The sequence below is a fragment of the Atta colombica genome, unplaced genomic scaffold (assembly GCF_001594045.1).
Source record: "Atta colombica isolate Treedump-2 unplaced genomic scaffold, Acol1.0 scaffold9, whole genome shotgun sequence".
Classification (NCBI taxonomy): domain Eukaryota; kingdom Metazoa; phylum Arthropoda; class Insecta; order Hymenoptera; family Formicidae; genus Atta; species Atta colombica.
In genome coordinates this window covers 2,527,762-2,541,128 of record NW_017259583.1, presented here as the reverse complement: position 1 = coordinate 2,541,128, position 13,367 = coordinate 2,527,762, and the positions used below count along the sequence as shown (strand labels likewise).

The window sequence follows — 13,367 nt, the reverse complement described above, 5'->3', positions numbered from 1 at the left end:
ATATATACATATATATATATATATATACATATATATATACAATATGAAATTGAAATATTATCTATTTTTATTTAAGAAATGTAGTTAAATACTTGTAAATTACAGTGAAACTATAAGTATCATTTCATTAAAGCGATATGTAATAGTATCAAAAAAGTTCGGGATCTCTAAGAATGAATGATCATGTTATTACTTCTAAGTAAGTTAAAATTAATACTAGATCTGAATTAATCTAATCGCGATCAAAGTTCCACTAGAACTGAATTAATTTAATCGATTAAAGTAAATTTAGCCTTTTACGACGATTGTCATTATAAAAATAAAATTACTTGTTAATTAATTATGATTATTTATGTAATTATATTATGTTGTAATTATAATTATTTATGAAAAGTCACAAAAATTTAAAGCTACATATACAAATCTAAATTAACTCAAAAAGAAGAACCATCAGATAGTTAAAAATGGCATAGCCGCAATTCTAGTGTTAACAAATTATTTTTTTATTATGTAACACAAAACTCTCTAACAGATCTACGCAACAGGATGTGCATACATGTATTTCATTGATTTATATCAGTTTATTTAATTATTATTATTTCCAACGTGTATAAATAAAACTAAAACACAACACATGACTGTGAAATTACTTTTCTAATTATTTTCCTAGTTACTTCCCTAGCTGCGCTTGAGCAGGGGAAAGGAAGTAAAGGACGGCCATAAAATCATAGTAATAAAAAATTTTGATTTTGTTATTGAATCACTAATTACGTAAACATTAGAAATGACTCTCCTAATTTTCGTACGCGTTGTTTTTGTTATTATACCTGCATTATGATACTTGCATTAAATTTTGCATTCCTAGTTAACGAGGTAGTTGAGCTTTTTGCTTGTTTGTTTCGACGTAATTAGAAAATCGTATGATTTTCATGTGGTATAATGAAAATAATTATCTATTTTATATATTTCTACATATTTACATAGTAATTATATATTTAATAAAAGGTTTTCATATGTGATTGTTCGATCTCATAATATAACAGAGCTTAATAGTTCAATATGTGTGTGTGTGTGTGTGTGTGTGTGTGTGTGTGTGTGTGTGTGTGTGTGTGTGTGTGTGTGTGTGTGTGTGTGTGTATATACATACATACACATATATTGTATTTTCGTTCTATTAAAGCTTAATAAAAATATTCTTTATAATTGTATTAAGCAGTGAAAATGCAATTTCTGATATCATCGAGAATCTTAGTTGCTTTAATCTGCTCTAATTTTAATCGACGTAATGTCTGAACATTCACTTTTTTCTTCTTCAGCAGCAATTAGTCTCGCTTACTTCTTTTCATTTTTTTCGCTATATAGCTATCGCTACAGATATGTATCTATCTTTGAATATCAAATTAAAAATTAAAATTTCAAATATAATTGCATTTTAAACAAATATATTTCCAATCTTTAACTAGTAAGATAACTTTTGTTTCATTTATCGTATCTTTTCTCTTTGCGTTTTCTTCTTTACATTATTATTATATATATATATTTTAGCAAAATTCATATCTATTTTCTCTTTGCATTTTCATTTTTTATTAAATATTTCAAATTGCCATAGTTTACCTCTTAATCTTCAAATCATATTAACTTGCAATATTCAAATTGCATACATAATTTTTCTTCCTTCTTTCTATTTTCTTTTATCAATACATAATCCACATTTTCTAATTGCTATGAATAATTAAATTTGCTACGCGGACGCAATAACTAGCAATAATTAGTAAGTATAAAACGTTTGACATTACTTTGTATCATAAACTTACTCGAATCCAATCTTAATTACATTTATTATCGCCGTATGCTTTTAGAGATGTTATTTTTCTCGTATTAATATCAAGTATTTTAAAAGTATATCTTCCAATTGAAGCAAATCGTCGTGAGACAATTTGCCATGTGGCGCTCCTAGGAAGCAATGGATAAACGCGGTCAATCTCACATCAGCGCAGTGTTCTTAAGATCTATTTCTTCTCCTTGCCCCGTTCCACCATCCTCTCACCGGACACTTTTCACTTTTTCTCTCCTCCTACCATTCCTGATTCTTCCTCTCGCGCTCTCCCTCGGACCGCAAGGAAGACCGTTAAGCCTCCATTATCACGTTCCTCGTCTCGGCCGAGAGAACTCGTACATATATCGCGTGTCCTTCCGTGGGGACCGGATACGGAGGGGGTCACTGCAAAATCCTGCCGGACGGTACGCACGAGCGAGAAACTTCTACGAGATGGATGGCGGAGAAAGATTGGCTCGGTTGAAAAGAGGAGGGTAATGATAGCGAAGAAGGAATGGAAACGCATCTACGCGTCCAGTGGCGTAGATAGATAGGATCAAAAGGACAAAAGATCCTTAGACTAATGACAGAAGAATTGTAAGTCGATTTGGAGATTATACATCATTATTTAATAAAAGAGCGTAATGCAACTAGAGAATTTTTAAGAGAATCTTTTGACAATTTTTTGCAGATAATATCTTTTTTAATTTCTTTCGATAAAATGTTTTTTCGTATCAGAATTTCACATTTTATATATATAATCATTATAGAATTTTGAAACGTCTTTTCTTCTGTGTTTATTATTCAAGTGACAGGTGGTTGTAAAATATTCTCATTTCCGAAGAACGTACTTTCTAGTTTTGATTCTTTTTAATATTACTGTTGAAGGAACTTCCGGTGTTCCGTAATTTTCCACAGTGGCTACGCCGTTGTTTGCGATTATGGAAGCACTCTAGCTTGTGTCTAGGATTTATAAAAAAAAAAATGCCATAACGCGCCGTGTACGTCGGGCGAGCGCCAGACGCGTGTTTCACTTTTCCGCGAGAGTGCAGAGGGGCTCGCTTGGTACACATCGGGGGAAAGCGGGCTATAAAGACGGTGGCATCTTGGGGGGAAGCATTCAGTAAAGTCTGGATATTGATCGTGAGAGACTTGGTAGACATGAGAATTTTGGTAAGTTTGCTGTTTCGTTCGGGGCGAAATTAGTTGCACTTATAGATTCTCAAATTAGCTTTGTTTAATTATCTTGCCTACATCATCTTATCGAGATTTCAAACATGCATATTAAACATAAGCCGTGGAAAGTGTTAGTTTTTAAACCAAATTATTTAAAAGTTAGTTTAAAAGCCATTTAAATTGATTAATGTTGCTTTAGCATTATAATAAAAGTAAATTTAACAAACACAATCGAGGAACAAAAAGAAATGGTTGATCTGGATAGTCAAGCTTATATATTTTATGTAATCTGCTACACTATATCGTATTGACAAGATCATTAACAACTGTACTTAATAGTCGAGAAGTAAATCATTGATGCTGCAACAGTAAGCAACTGATGTAATCAGTATGACGTTTCGATTACAGTTTCTCACGGTGTTAGTGGGGCTGCTGGCCTTGGTCGTGTGTGAGAAGAAAAAGGAGATTACGAGTAAGCCGAGCAAAAATGCTGAACGCGAGAAAAAACAGGAAAAGCGCGGACTGATTCACGTCGAGGCAGACTTTGGAGGACACGATGATGGTGGCGGTTATGGTGGCGGTTATGGTGGCGGTTATGGTGGCGGTTACGGTGGCGACGGCGGCGGCTTTGAAACTTCCCACGATATCGGCGGCGGAGATATTGGTGGCGGACACGACATTGGCGGTGGTTATGATGGTGGTTACGGTGGTGGCGATAGCGGTGGTCATGATGGTGGTTATGGCGGTGGTGGTGGCGGTGGCGACGATGGTGGCAAGATCAAGCAGATTACGATCGTGAAAACTGAGAAGGTGCCTTATCCGGTCGAGAAGAAGGTTCACTATCCGGTAGAAAAAGAAGTACCGTATCCGGTTAAAGTGCCAGTACCGCAGCCATATCCGGTCGAGAAAAAGATCCCGGTACCAGTGAAGGTTTTGGTAAAGGTACCAGTTCACATACCGCAGCCGTATCCCGTTGAGAAGAAGGTGCCTTATCCGGTTCACGTGCCGGTAGAAAGACCGGTACCCTACAAAGTATATATCCCCCAGCCGTATCCAGTCGAAAAGAAAATAACATATCCAGTGAAAGTACCGATACCGCAACCGTTCCCAGTGGAGAAACCTGTGCCGTACACTGTGAAGGTTCCAGTGCATGTAGCGCAACCCTTCCCCGTGGAGAAACCAGTACCGTACCCCGTGACAGTGCCCGTTGAACGACCGTACCCCGTACACGTGGCAAAACCGTATCCAGTTCCAGTCGAGAAACCAGTACCGTATCCAGTTGAGAAGAAAGTACCCTATCCAGTCAAAGTTCATGTGGAGCGACCAGTAGGAGTGCCAGTAGAGAAACCAGTGCCCGTCCACATTAAAGTACCGGTACCAGCGCCGTATCCAGTAGAGAAGCCAGTACCTGTGCCAGTCGAGAAACCGGTGCCTTATGCCGTAAAAGTGCCTGTCGAACGACCCGTGCCGGTTCACGTGACGAAGCCAGTGGCTGTGCCGATACCCAAACCGGTACCGTATCCCGTAAAAGTGCCGATAGCGGTACCAGTGCACGAGCACGACTCCGGAGATGGAGGTGACTACGAGTCCAGCTTCGGGGGATATTCGGGATACTCGGGACACTATTAATATCAAAAAGCGTGGCAGTGGAGGATTTTTTCTTTTTCAATTTGAAAAGAAATTAACGAAAGAAAAAAGGAAATGCGTTAAGATGAAGTAATAATCAAACGTAAATAATCAAATTTCTTAATTCGATTCAATGATTTTAATCAATTTGTATATAAAAACATTAAATTATATTAAATTGTGTATATATTGATGGAAGGAAAACTTAAGAATTAGATCGTGTTAATTTGCAGAAATTAAATTCGAGATATACAGATAGACTGGGTAAGTGATTCATAGAGAGGCCCAACATTTTCAAATTCTCCACTGCATCATACGAACAAATGTGTCGGCGCGCATTACGGAATATCGCAATAACATTTCTTCTATATGTTTTTTCAAACGCATTGCGTCGAGAAGAAAATCATAGAGCAATGCGATTCGTAACGCGGTTGATCAACGGCTGATCTTTCATATGGGAGCGTTAACGAAGCGTTTCCTCGGCACTCGCGAGTCTCGAATTTTATTTTTCGAAGTGTAAGTCTGCGAGGAAAACGCGGACGTATTTATTTTTCTAACTTAACGTCGTTCTCGCCGCGGGATCCGACGAGGGAAAGATGAGTTTGCAGAATAGCCGGTTTGCGCCGTGAAAGATGATTATGGGTCTCCGAGTCTGCTTAGACAGCGCTAACGATTTCTTAGATATATAGTATCGACAACTTAAATACCTACGAGAACATATGTACTATGTTTCTTACGACGTTCGGAACTTGTAACGAACGTTTTTGTACGATGTCTTTCGCTTCTTTCTAATAAAACCAAAGAGCAAAACGACAGCCTTGGAATTCATCCTAGCCTCATTGCCATTCTTTAAAAGAGATATGAAAACTTGTTTATTTTTATATGCTTGACCTTCTTTAATAAATTTTGCATACTAAGCAATTTGCAGCTCTTGTACTCCTTTCCCTTGCGAGCGAAATTGAATTAGGTAAAATCAAATTAATATATATTCAGCTCAGTCAGTATACGTTAGATTTCTTTCACATTCATTAGAGATCAAGCAGTTGAACAGTAAAGTGATTTATATATTACGAGACAGATTTTCTCTGTTTACGTTTCTCACGCCAGCGTCAATATCCTTGAACTTCGTGTAGCGTGACGAATTATTTATCTCCGATCGCGTGCGTTCGATACGGTATTATTCGCTCCGCACGAGCGGCATTTGATTGTAACCGAGATAATGTTTCCGGTTCCCTGTTCCGGCGCGGCAAAGAGTCGGAAAGAGAGGTAGAGCGAAAGCCATTTTCGTAATTTTGGCCGTAGGAAATTTTGTACGCGGAAATTCACCCGATAATTAGCTAAAGTCTCTACCATATGCATAATTAAGCCTCGTACGATCGATGGAAAAAGGACTTTCTTTTATCTAGCATGACTAACGAAGGAAAGAGTGTATACGTAACACTTCCGATTCGATGATATCAGCGTCCTGTTCTGCCTCGCGACCTATCATTCAGATCGTGCGAATCTCAGGCATTACCGATTCATTCGCGCATCATATTAGCTGCAAACGTGTGTAACGAGAGTTGGAGAAAGGACTCCCGCGTACCTCTCTTTCTCCTGATCTGCCAATGAACAGATCACAAGAGGAGGAGCACGCGGGCTCGCGAATCAAAAGTGAAATCGCCGATCTCGTGCACGAGGCACGCGGCTACGCAGAATTGTTCGCAACGGAATTATCCGCTTCGGGCGTATTGGAAACTACATATGAAAGTACGTAGCAGGTGTTCTTTTATTGCCAAATCAGCAAGACTAGACTTGTTGAAATAACAACGTACCCCACTGAACATAAATGCTATGCAATTTATCAGATAATATTATTATTGCAAGAGATAATATTATTGTATGATTTTTACTGTACGATTTTTCCCATTATTATAATGTTGCAATTTTCACACGTGTTTCACATTATATTTTAATTACCGTTGTCGCAATTATTACAAAGATCGTCGGAAGAGTTAAAAATATACTGACCTCATAATTTTTATGCGAGATTGATCGTAATGAATCAAGATAATGTTTGAAATATGAGAAATACTCACCGTATGTAGGGAATATTGGCTGGAATGTGATACTTCGCTCCTGGATCGAAATCATCTTCGGATCGCAGAACTGGTGGCTTTGTTCCCGTGTATTGTTCCTTCAGTCTGTGCCAATGACAATTATACTCCTCTTTATTGACGTAGCCACGGAAGACATCCCATCGCCACCTATCCATCGCGATGCTGAAGGGCAGCAGCACCAATTTATCCATTGCCAAGGCGAAGAGATAGTTTATGTCCGCGGAGCGTTCATCAATGAACGTGTTCGCTAAGCCCAGAGTTTGCAGATGCTGCGGCGTCGTGACGCTCAAGGCGATGGCTTCACCGACCGCCTCGTGGAATCCTGATGATTATAGTAATAAAGTTTTAGCATAATGATATGCTATGTAATATGTAATAACTAGATAAAGTGAAAATCATCACAGTTGTTTCTTCGACAATTGTTATTGGAAAACATTTTGCTTGTAATAGATTTTATAATAGTAGTTATCAGTGGATCAATATGGATTTATCTTTCTTTTACGTTATTATTAGATGTTTATGATTACGACAAGTTATCTTTATAGTTGAGTAATGAAAGATCTTTAATCTACTTCAAATACTATAACCATGAATAAATTCTTGATTTTAGATTTTGAGTTTCGTTGTGGACGTTTTAAAGGAGTTTGGTTGTTTGATAATCGAATGGTGAAAGTTGACGTCAGACTAAACAGATGGTTTGTCGTTGAGTTCCGTCTACGATTATCGCAAAGTTTCTCGAAGTTCTCTACGGATAACCCGGTGACTTTTTGCGCTTAGTGCGATTTAGCATTAACCAGGATGTAATTACGTTTAGCGCGGATTAGTCGAGCGTGGCAGATGCTGATTATTTCCCTTTTCTTCAATCACATTTCCCCATGCAAACCACTCATACGCCTTGAACGCATAATTAATAGTAATATGATTTCGTAACTTGAAACTAACTTTAATTAGGCGTTACAAATACGAAAGTGCGGAATGCAGATGAAAATCTGCGATAAAAATTATTGGAGAATGCAGACAAAATTTGTTGTTCTGAAATAATTTTGAATTGTATAACGACATGGAGCGATTTCAGGAGCGATAGAATAAATCGTCTTCGTGACTGAGTATATTTGACCATAATATAAGAAGACAGGTCTAACTAATTTCAGAGATGTGCAGTTGTTCAAAATAATGACATTTGTGATCAACTAAAAATTGGTCAGAAATGTTATAAGTTAAGTTATTAAGTTTCTATTAGAAATTTGCCTCAAATTTATATTTAATTATATACGTAATGTTACACCTGGTCTTTTTACATCATGGATTTGATGTTCGCGGATTTTACACGAAGTCAGTATCAAACGATCGGCAAGGCCACCGATACGAAGCTGTTCTCGTTGATTCAAAACAATCTGTGTTCCGGTGTGAGGCGAACGACCGAACCGGCCGTTGCTACGGTGAAAGCGTGATTATACCGTAATAAAAATATTTTAACGTGTGCTCGACGCCAATGTACGAGAGTAACATCTACTCGCCTATTCGCGAGTACCGTAGCACGCGGCGTACACCTCGAGCGTGTCGTATTCGCTCTCGCTTTCGAGCTATTAGCCGTAAGACGTACACAGGTAGGCTGTGCCTTCCGGAAGTCGGCCGAGAGTTGCTCTTATGCAACGCGATGTCGTCTATCCGGCACGCATGCCATCACCGACAGTTTTATAGTCTTTTGTTCGCGTTTTTCTTCCCGGCGCAATTTCTAATTAAATGCACTTACACATCACACAAAATATTAACATTGTTAAAAACGGATGTCGATGTCTCTCGTAATTTTTTAAATTGTCTTATTGCTTTTATAATAAGCATCGTTTTATATTATACAGAGTGTAATTGAAATAACGCCCACTAATCATACAGTGCTATTCTTAATAAAAAACTAAGTTGAAAAGTCCTCTATCATTTTGCAATTTTCGCAACAGTTAACGAGATATTAATTTCCAAATAAAATTGCCGGATAAACGGATAAAATTGATATATAAGACAATTTTAAAATATCTTTTCTTGTTTGTGAAATTTCTTTTTTGTGAAATAGAAGAATTTGAAGATTTTTCTTAAAGAACTCTTAAAGATATCTTAAATCTATCTTATATGTCAATTTTATATATTTTGCTCATTGGGTAACTAAAAAAAAATATTGCGAAAATTGCAAAATGATAGAGGACTTTTTGTCTCAGTTTTTTATTAGGAATAGCACTGTATGATTATTTTAGTTACACCTTGTATATTGAGAAAGATAGAAACAAAGAAAAAGTACTATATAATTTTATTTTGACAATTAAAAATTTGTTTCGTATTTTGTGATTTGTTTTATTGTTTTATTCTTGATATCGGTCTTGCTCAATTTTTATCTTTTGAATTTTGTAAAATTTATAATAATAATTATGAAAATTTAAAATTTATAAATTAATCCAATAAATTTTATCTTTAATTAACAATCGCACACAGATTGATTACATTATGATTTTAAATTTAAATTTAAATTTATTGTATGTTTATTTAATATGTTAATTATAGAAAATATGAATATATACATTATTGTTTTAGTCTTGATTTCTATTTTGCTTGGATTTTTTATTATCTTTTGAGTTTTATAAAATTTATAATAATAATTGTATAAAATTTGAAATTTATGAATTAATTCAGTAAATTTGATTTTCAAAAAAAATAATCCCACGCAGATTGATCACGTATAATTTTAATTTAATTTAAATTTAAATTTAATTTTATTGTGTGTTTATTTAATATGTTAATTATAGAAAATATGTGTATACTTAAATGTATATACATATTTTTTATAATTAACATATAGAAAATATGTGTATAATTAAGTGTGTGTATGTGCGCGCGTGAATTAAAGATTTCAAACATACCTGGATTAGCGCCGTCACGAAATTCTCGAGGTAGACCACTGTATCTCAAGAAATACTGAATGTGTGCCATTTCGTGATGCAAAGTTATCAAATCCTTCATCGTCACTTTTGTACACATTTTGATTCTAAGCATAAAAATAACAAATTAAAAACTCTTATTCTTATCTTTTTAATCTTAACATCACAAGTTTAATAAGCAAAAATGTTTAAGATCTGCAATATGCTTTTACTGAGTAAAATTATGGATAAATGTATTAACCTGTAATCTATGCGATTACAAAAATCCCATGCAGACGCTTGACAAATTAATGGACGGTCGCCAGGATCGGCAATTACGCTTCCGGCCCAGAATTCCGGCGGCATTGCGCTCAAGTTTAAGGACAGATAGAATTCCTCGGCCACCCGAATCATGTCAATAGGAGTGTACCCCTAATAATATATAATAAAATATTAGTTATATGTAGTATTTATCTGATTATATTCTCTAAAACCACATAAAAGAATGGTTGACGTATTTAAAAATTGAGTTAGATTATTCATAATTATTTTGATTGTCCAATAAAGTATTGTTTTCAGTTTTAATCTGCTTAAATATTTAGACATTTTAATCAAATTTTTTTTTCTCCCTAAATTATTATATAATATATATAATATACATTGTTTGTTAAATAAAAAAGACAAGGGGAGTTTCTTACTTGAGTCCGCATTTCCTGCGTGACGTCGGGATACGTTTTACCGGGATATGGCAATGTAACATCCAAAAGATTAGTCCAAGACTGTCCCCATATGTTACCTAATAATAAGTAATGAGTAAAAAAATATAGTATAATTACATAAAAACGAATAATTACAATATATATATATGAAAAAAAAACAGTATTCTAAAGTACCTAAAAATTAGCTAGATATAAATCTGAAAATAATTTTTTGTTGGACCATCAAAATAATTATGATGCTTAAGTATCATAAGCAATGTGATACTTAATGTTTGCAAAAACTTTTGACATTCTAAAAATCACATTGAGCATCCTATATAATTATTTTGATTATCCAACAAAAAATTATTTTCAGATCTATATCTAGTCTAATTTTTAGACCTACTTCAAAATTGTTCTTTCTATGTAAGTAATTAATAATCTATAGAATAAAATATTTAAAACATACTAATCAATATATTTCGTGACGTTATTTTTACCGAGAATATGAGACGGAAGAGGCGTGTGTACGCCAATTTTTTCAGGACCGTAGAGATCTCTTAGCCTTCTACGAATATAAGCGTGTAGTTCTTCATAAAGTGGACGTATCGTTTCCCAAGCTTCATCAATGTCTTGTTGAAAATTAGGAGATTCGTAAGGAAACATCCAATATTCGGCGGCATCAGTAAAATCTACAAAAAGAGAAATAAGAGTGTAATATTAATCCTCAACATCTGAAGCAACTTTTAATATAACTTAATTAACGCGTATTTTCGTATCATATTTCATATATATATATATATATATCTATTAATTAATTCGAATGAAATAATCTTGTCACTCGCTATAAATTAAAAATGTGAAAGATTTCTGACGATAAAAACTAGATTCAATACTGGAATTTTTTGCAATCTTGCATGAAACGGAATTGTACGCTGACTGACTCCATTAGCATTGGAGATTCCATTTGATATGACATACTTCCGGCATAGAATTAAAATTAGACGTACTATTCATTCTTGCAGCGTCATTGGTCAGCGCAATAAGTTGATGATATAGATCCCTAATCGGTCTGCCACTTCGTCTTCTCCATTCGGTCCAGACGTACTGCAATTCGTCCCAGTCCCGACTTTTCGCCATGATTTGCGATATATCTGTAATAAAAATAATGCGGTGAGGAAGTATATAATTTTTAGATGCGTCATGTATCGTTATATATCCTCACAAGATATTTATCAAATATCTCGTGAGTGACTTTTGTGTTAATCACGTAAATTTTTTAAGCTAAATTTTAGAAAAATTATTACTAACGTAACGGCTCTTTTTCTCTCATTTTTGAGAATATAAACAAAATTTATTGAACAAAAATTTATTGAAAAAAAATAATCGTTATTCAGCGTAATTCGTGATGTACTAAACTTAAAGAGACAGTAAGGTTTTGTTTTTGGCATAAACCATAAATTCTTCATTGATTCGCGTAAATTGAATTCCTTCATTTTCAGAGCTCGGGCGCAGCCATTATCATTTCGTGGCACGCTAAAAAACGCGAACGAGTAATTATGTTCTCAGTTATTAAACTATACTATAACTGCGTAGTGTCTTCGCTCAATTAACTAATTGTTTGCTTTCTATTTGTGCATGTTCTGTGATGCCTTGGATTGCGTTCGCTTTGCGTTCTAAATGGGCGTGTACGGGGATTTACATTAAACACATAAAAATAACAGACAATTAGAAGCGTATACAGCGCGGCGCAGAAATTCTCATAAATTAACGGAAAAGAAGAAGAAGGATCTTCCTTTCCACTCGAGGGGCATACGCACGCTCGCGTGACGTATTCTATTTTCTTCACACTTTCATGCGCATTTTGGACTTACGTAAATCCGTGGAATTTCGCCGCGACGAACCGTGAACGACGCCGACGCGACGGCATCGTACCGATCTGATCGTTATTCAGCGTAATTCGTGATGTATTACCTGGATATAAACGCAGTCCACACCGGAACGGATCGTTGTAAGCGCATATGGTCGCTGCGTTATAAATCGCAAGCATGTCATTGATTAAGCGATTATACTGTAAAAAGAATAATGTCATTATTGCTAAAACTGTCATAATTTTATCACTATTATATTTACTGTCACGCATATAATCTGTTAAACAATGGTAAATTGCTTGTACAAACAAAGTATTTACCCTGTCTAGTTGATCAGGTGGAAGTGCTGAAGGACCCACCACGGACAAATAACGGAGACGTCGCCTGATAATGGGGTCTCGAATAGAATTTATGTCGATTCTCGAGAGTAAAAGCCATGCTTGGTATTGGAAATCCGCATATAAGCGTTGGGCATCCAGCTGGAAGCGTAAAGCAAAATATTAAAGGCAATTCTCATGTGAAATGAAACAAATGTTTTTTTATTGCGCTGACGGAGAGATAGATAAATCGTCCTAATTATTTTCAAATAACAAAAACATACAAATTACATATTGTTTTGTATTGAATTTTAATTATATTAATTGTGAAATTGTTTTAATTAATGTAACATGTGCAATTGTATTAACGTAACATTAACTACATGACGTAAGAGAACTAATCTCTCGGCGACTGATTAGGAAACGCAGTTGCAGTCAAACACGAATAAGCGAACGACGCGACGGTTTTACCGTTAGAGATAAAACCGCCGTATCTATACTTTTCCTGACAGTAACCTGCATTCAAAAAAAAGTGGCTAAGAAAATGAAATTGTATTTGAGAACTTGTATATTTAAATATAATCTTCATTTGTTAAAGTTTAATTATGCAATTATTGCATAACGTATTATGCTTATATAGATAACTTAAAATTTATAATAATATTTATGCATATTGAAATTTATAATAATTCATACAGCGCAGACCTCCAAAAGATGTTTTAAAGATGTCCAGAGGACGTCTACATCTCTAGGACGATCTCTGGACGTCCCTCAGATAAACTGTGCTGTGTAGAATATATTTACGTATCATACATTTATCATTATATGAAAAACCATATGACATATCCGGATAATACGCAA

General features: G+C 35.1%; 2 protein-coding genes across 2 annotated transcripts in view; one reads left to right on the top strand and one right to left on the bottom strand.

Annotated features, from left to right (window-relative positions):
• Nucleotides 1-13,367, bottom strand: part of LOC108693406 (angiotensin-converting enzyme) — a 58,617-nt gene that overhangs the window by 40,055 nt on the left and 5,195 nt on the right. The window contains exons 3-10 of the mRNA XM_018202324.1: nt 12,510-12,668; nt 12,293-12,389; nt 11,329-11,472; nt 10,819-11,010; nt 10,319-10,416; nt 9,883-10,052; nt 9,624-9,748; nt 6,697-7,039 (exon numbers count right to left, since the gene is read on the bottom strand). Of these exons, the coding sequence (XP_018057813.1) occupies nt 6,697-7,039; nt 9,624-9,748; nt 9,883-10,052; nt 10,319-10,416; nt 10,819-11,010; nt 11,329-11,472; nt 12,293-12,389; nt 12,510-12,668 (1,328 nt within the window). The remainder of the gene's footprint in view (nt 1-6,696; nt 7,040-9,623; nt 9,749-9,882; nt 10,053-10,318; nt 10,417-10,818; nt 11,011-11,328; nt 11,473-12,292; nt 12,390-12,509; nt 12,669-13,367) is intronic.
• LOC108693407 (proline-rich protein 4-like) lies at nt 2,901-4,640 on the top strand. Its single transcript, XM_018202325.1, has 2 exons — nt 2,901-2,989; nt 3,401-4,640. Exons 1-2 carry the CDS (start codon nt 2,978-2,980, stop codon nt 4,619-4,621), a joined length of 1,233 nt encoding a protein of 410 aa, XP_018057814.1. The 5' UTR covers nt 2,901-2,977; the 3' UTR covers nt 4,622-4,640.